The sequence below is a fragment of the Rhincodon typus genome, chromosome 5 (genome assembly GCF_021869965.1).
Source record: "Rhincodon typus isolate 14 chromosome 5, sRhiTyp1.1, whole genome shotgun sequence".
In the NCBI taxonomy this organism is placed as follows: domain Eukaryota; kingdom Metazoa; phylum Chordata; class Chondrichthyes; order Orectolobiformes; family Rhincodontidae; genus Rhincodon; species Rhincodon typus.
Window position 1 is genome coordinate 1,244,751 of NC_063336.1, and position 6,482 is coordinate 1,251,232.

At 48.5% G+C, this 6,482-nt stretch overlaps 1 protein-coding gene across 1 annotated transcript in view; it reads right to left on the reverse strand.

Annotated features, from left to right (window-relative positions):
* The window catches only part of LOC125483089 (dynein axonemal heavy chain 6-like), a 343,417-nt gene that overhangs the window by 5,723 nt on the left and 331,212 nt on the right, over window positions 1-6,482 (reverse strand). The window contains 2 exon segments of the mRNA XM_048596614.1: window positions 425-527; window positions 5,935-6,145. Of these exon segments, the coding sequence (XP_048452571.1) occupies window positions 425-527; window positions 5,935-6,145 (314 nt within the window).

The window sequence follows — 6,482 nt, forward strand, 5'->3', positions numbered from 1 at the left end:
TGGTGATGGTGGTGAAGGTGGTGATGGTAGTGGAGATGGTGATGGTGTTGGCAGTGGTGATGGTGGTGGTGATGGCGATGTTGATGATGGTGGCGGTGGTGATGGTGATGGTGATGGTGGTGATGGTGGTGATGGTGATGGTGATGGTTGTGGTGGTGATGATGGTGATGGTAGTGGTGGTCGTGATGGTGATGGTGGTGATGGTGATGGTGGTGGTGGTGATGACGGTGGTGATGGTGGCGGTGATGGTGGTGATGGAGATGGTGATGGTGGTGTGGGTGGTGAAGGTGATGGTGGTGGTGATGATGGTGGTGATGGAGATGGTGGCGGTGATGGTGGTTGTAATGGTGGTGGTTGTGGTGATGGAGATGGTGGCAGTGATGGTGGTGGTGATGATGGTCTTAATGGTTGCCTGTCATCTTACCTTCACCCCTTCATGCAGAATGGAGATGGGGAATTTGTCATCAGCTTTGGAGCTAAGTAATAGCCTGAAGTTGGGATCAATATGCACTCTTGGTTTTCTGAACCTAGAAAGAATGAGACAATACATGTGGTTAGGTTCTGGACTAACCTGCCTGTGAGTGTGACAGAGACAATGTCAGGAGGGAGCATGGTCAGTATGAGAACTCAGCAGAAGGAGACAAAGACCACAGGAATAGACTGACTATCCTGTCAGGAATTGTGTTCAAAGTGGAAATTTAGTACAAAGGGAGATGGAGGCCGTTGAACTGGAATTTACAGCACAAAGTAAACTTCCCAGGGAACTAAGTGCGAAAGAATAAAGGGCTTTCCTGTTGTTTCACCAGAACCCTCGATTGCCTCACTGATTGAAAATCTGTCTAACTCAGCCTGAAGTCTTAAAAAATTTATGCGTGGGACATGGACATTGCTGTCTGGGCCAGTATTTTACTACCTGTCCCTGGTTGCCCTTGAGAAGGTGGGGGTGAGCTGCCTTCTTGAACCGCTGCAGTCCTCCTGCTGTGGAGGGCTAGTTGTGAAACTTTTGCATTTCCCGTTCTCAGGATTTTGACCCAGCGACAGTGAAGGAACAGCAAAATATTTTCAAGTCAGGATGGTGAGTGACTTGTAGGGGATCTTGCAGGGGGTTTTGTTCCCTTGTATCTGCTGCCCTTGTCCGTCTAGATGGAAGTGGTTATGGGTTTGGAAGGTGCTGTCTGAGGATCTTTGGTGAATTTCTGCAGTGCATCTTGTAGATAGTACACACTGCTGCTACTGAGCGTCGGTGGTGGAGGGAGTGAATGTTTGTGGATGTGGTGCCAATCAAGCAGCTGCTTTGTCCTGGATGGTGTCAAGCTTCTTGAGTGTTGTTGGGGCTGCCCCCATCCAGGGGCAAGTGGGGAGTATTCCATCACACTCCTGACTTGTGCCTTGTAGATGGTGGACAGGCTTTGAGGAGTCAGGAGGTGAGTTACTCGCTACAGTATTCCCAGCTTCTGACCTGCTTGGTGAGTCTAATTGAGTCTTTGGTCAATGATAATGTGCAGGATGTTGATGATGAGGGATTCAGTGATGGTAACACCATTGAATGTCAAGATTGTCTGTTATTGGAGATGGTCATAGCCTGGCATTTGTGAGGCACAAATCTTACTTTGCAGTTTTCAGCCCAAGTCTGGATATTGTTCCGATCTGTGTTCTGAGGAAGGGTCACCGGACCCGAAACGTTAACTCTGAAGCAGCTGAAGATGGTTGGGCCTAGGACACTACCCTGAGGAACTCCTGCAGAGATGTCCTGGAGCTGAGATGATTGACCTCCCACAACCACGATCATCTTCCTATGGGTCAGGTATGACTCCAACCTGCAGAGAGTTTGCCCCCTGATATCTATTGGTTCCAGTTTTGCTCGGGCTCCTTGATGCCACACTCGGTCGAATGCAGCCTTGATATCAAGGGTTGTCACTCTCACCTCACCTCTAGAATTCAGCTCTTTTGTCCATGTTTGAACCAAGGCTGTAATGAGGTCAGGAGCTGAGTGGCCCTGGCGGAACCCAAACTGGGCATCACTGAGCAGGTTATTGCTGAGCAGGTGCTGCTTGATAGCACTGTTGATGACGCCTTCCATCACTTTACTAATGATCGAGAGGAGACTGATGGGGCAGGAATTGGCCGGGTTGGATTTGTCCTGCTTTTTGTGAACGGGACACACTTGGGCAATTTTCCACATTGTCGGGTAGATACCAGTGTTGTAGCTGTGCTAGAACAGCTTGGCCAGGGGAGCGGTGAGTTCTGGAGCACAAGTCTTCAGTACTGTTGCCGGGATGTTGTCAGGGCCTGTAGCCTTTGCGGTATCCAGTGTCTCCAACCGTTTCTCAACATCACGTGGAGTGAATCGAATTGGCTGAAGACTGGTATCTGTGATGCTGGGGACCACTGGAGGAGGCTGAGATGGATCATCCACTCGGCACTTCTGGCTGAAGATTGCTGAGCATGCTTCAGCCTTATCTGTTGCACTGATGTGCTGGGCTCTTCCATCATTGAGGATGGGGATATTTGTGGAGCCTCCTCCTCCAGTGAGTTGTTTAATTGTCCACTACCATTCACGACTGGATGTGGCAGGACTGCAGAGCTTAGATCTGATCAGTGGGTTGTGGGATCGCTTAGCTCTGTCTATCACTTGCTGCTTTCCCTGTTTGGTGTGTAAGTAGTCCTGTTTGGTGGCTTCACCAGGTTGATACCTCATCTTCAGGTATGCCTGGTGCCGTTCCTGGCATGTCCTCCTGCACTCTCCATTGAACCAGGGTTGATCCCCTGGCTTGATGGTAATGGTTGAATGGGGGATATGCCGGGTCATGAGGTTACAGATTGTGCTGGAGTACAATTCTGCTGCTGTTGATGGCCCACAGAGCCTCGTGGATACCCAGTCTTGAGTTACTAGAGCTGTATGAAGTCTGTCCCATTTAGCACATCAGACTGGATGTAATGAGCCAGCCTCGACAGCTCTCTGCAGTAAAGAATTCCGTCGAGTCACTACCATCTGAAAGAAGAAATTTCTCTTCATCTCTGTCTTAAATGGCCAATTTTCTGAGAATATGTCCTCTGGTCCTAGACTCTCCCATCAAGGAGCAAAAGCCCCTCTGCATCAAACTTGTAAATTCCCCTAAGAATCTTTTACATTTCATGTTTTCACCTCTTATCCTTTTATATTCCAATGGGTACAGGTCCAATCTACTTCACTGCTCCTCATAAGACAGTTCCTCCATACCTGGGATCAGCTGAGTGAACCTTCTCTGGTCTGCCTGCAATACTAGTTGATCTTTCCTCAGATAAGAAGCAAGGTTCCGGCTGTGGTCTGACAAATGGCTTCTATAGTTTTAGCAAAACCTCCCTAACTTTATACTTCATTCCTTTTGAATTAAAGGCCCGCATTCCTTTGGCTTCCCAATGAACTTGGATGTGAGCTTTTTATGATTCTTTTACAATGGCTCCCAAGTCCCTCTGTTCTGTAGTTTTCTGCAGTTTTTCTTCATTTTAATACGAGTGGCTGGCACAGTGATTAGTACTGCTGCCTCACAGCCTAAGGGCCCTGGGTTCGATTCCAACCTTGGGTGTCTATGCGGAGTTTGGACATTCTCGTGGTTTCTACTGAGTGCTCTGGTTTCATCCCACAGTCCAGACATGCAGGTTAGATGAATTGGTCATGCTAAAGTGCGCAGGCTAGTTATGGGAATTGGGTTGGGTCTGGGTGGGATGTTTTCAGAGGGTCAGTGCAGGACTTGATGGGCAGAATGGCCCCTTTCCACACTGTAGGGATTCTGTAACATTCAGTTCATCTATTCTTCCTGCCAAAGTGCATAACCTCGCATTCCATCAATTAAGTTTTTTTCCCCACCCACTTAACCTGTCTGTATCCCTCTGCAGGCTCTTTGTGTCGTTTTCATTCGTTGCTGTCACACCTATTTTTGTGTCATCCATAAACTTGGCGATAGTGCATTCACTTTCCCCATCCTCATATATATTGTAAGTAATTATGGCCCCAACACTGATCCCTGTGCCACTCCACTAGTTATAGGCTGCCATCCTGAAAATGCCAACTGCCTCTTCATTGCAACTCTATCTGCTTTTAGTTAACCAATCCTCTGTCCAGGCTAATATACGGCCCCCAATGCCACGGACTCTTCTCAAATTAAGTAGCCCTAACATGTGATACCTTATCAAATGCCTTCTGAAAATCCGAGTATATCACAAACATTGCTTCCCCTTTATCTGTCCTGCCTGCTACCTCCTCAAAGAATTCTTGTAAATGTGTCAGAGAGGATTTCCCCTTCATTACGCCACACTGGCACTTCTTGGTCATGTATATTTCTAAATGCTCTGCTGTTACATTCTTTTTTATAGATGCTAATAATTTCCTAATGAAAGACGTTAAGCAAATATAGCAGGTCTGGCAGCATCTGAGGAAGGGTCACCGGACCTGAACCATTAACTCTGACTTCTCTCCACAGATGCTGCCAGACCTGCTGAGCTTTTTCAGCAACTTCTGTTTTTGTTCCTGATTTACAGCATCCGCAGTTCTTTCGGTTTTTATTAATCTAACTTAGCTGTTTTGTCTCTTTCCCTTTGTAAATAAAGGCAGATTGAGACATTTCTAAAATCTAAGGAAACTACTGATGTATCCACTATCTGTGTCGCTACTTCCGGTAAAATCCTTGGGTGCACACACTATTTCCATAATGACGGTTTTTGTATTTATTTCCTGTCATTTTACTCACTGATGTTTTAGTAGTTTTAAAATGCTGTTAGTATCTATTACTGTGAAGAATGCTGCATAGTTTATTCAATTCCTCTGCCAAATTCTGTTCATAGAATCCCTACAACGTGGAAGCAGGTCATTCAGCCCATCGAGACCCTGCCGACCCTCCAAAGAGCATCCCACCCAGACCCACCTCATCCCCGTAACTTTGCATTTTTACCATGGCTAATCCACCTAGCTTGCACATTTTTGGACTGTGAAGGGGAAACAGGAGCACCTAGAGAAAACCCACACAGACACGGGGAGAACGTGCAAACTTCACAAAGACAGTCGCTCGAGTGTGGAATCAAGCTCGGGTCTCTGCCGCTGTGAGGCAGCAGTGCTAACCACCGAGCCACCGTGCTACCCTTTATTTCACCAGCCTCATTGTCTAAGGGGCCTAATGTCACTTTGGCTTCAGATTTCTTTGTTATAAATTAAAAAACAGCTCTTGCTGTCCATTTTTATATTACTTATAAGTTTACCGTCAAAGTTTATTGCCTTCCTGTTTAATATTTATTTTGTTACCTTTTGTTGGTTTTCAAAAGCATACCAATCTTCTGGCTCATGATGATGGTATTCTCTGAGGGATGGTATTCTCTGAGGGATGGTACACGCTCAGGGGCGGTACACTCTCAGGGACGGTACACCCTCAGGGACGGTACTGTCTGAGGGACGGTACGGTCTGAGGGACGGTACTGTCTGAGGGACGGTACGGTCTGAGGGACGGTACGTCCTCAGGGATGGTACACCTTCAGGGACGGTACACCCTCAGGGACGGTACACCCTCAGGGATGGTACACCCTCAGGGACGGTACACCCTCAGGGATGGTATTCCCTCAGGGACGGTACACTCTCAGGGACGGTATTCCCTCAGGGATGGAGTTCATTCAGGGATGGTGTGTGTTCCATCAGGGATGGTATAGTCTCAGGGGTGGTACACTGTCAGGGGTGGTACACCCTCAGGGATGGTACATCCTCAGGGACGGTATTCCCTCAGGGATGGAGTTCATTCAGGGATGGTGTGTGTTCCATCAGGGATGGTATAGTCTCAGGGATGGTGAGGAGAAAGCTCTCAAAGGGTTACACAATCACTGGGAATAAATCCTCAGGGAGGGTATACACAAGGCTGTAGGCTAGGAGGGCTGTGCCCCTTGTGGTGATCAGATAATGGTGGGTAGACTCACGATTCCACAATGGCCTGCAGTGTTGGCATGAAGTAGGCAGCCAGGTGACAATTCTGCAGAAACACCCAGCGACCCCTCTGTACCAGAGCTTTATGGATCAGCTCTTCAGCGATAGGCCCCTGACCCCGGCCCAGAGACACCATGTCCAGGTGGTCTGTGTTCCCCCGGCATTCCTTCGCAAATCGCAGCACTTGAGAGACGGGGTCAGTACCTGCAGAGAAAAGCAGCCTTTCAGCCCAGGCAGACTCTTCCACTATCGTCTCAGTGCTGACAGCGATAGTCAGAGCGAGCAGATGATGAGCACCGAACTGTTACTATCAACCCTCCCCACACCACCCACCACCTATAGAGATTATCCCCCTCTCCGCCCTCCCTCACCCACCAACATCACCCCCTCCCCACTGACATCAACCCACTCTCCACCCTGTCCTTCACTCTCACCCCTCAGAGGGTCAGTACTGAGGGAGCGTCGCATTGTCGGAGGGTCAGTACTGAGGGAGAGCCGCACTGTCAGAGGGTCAGTGCTGAGGGAGCGCCGCACTGTCGGA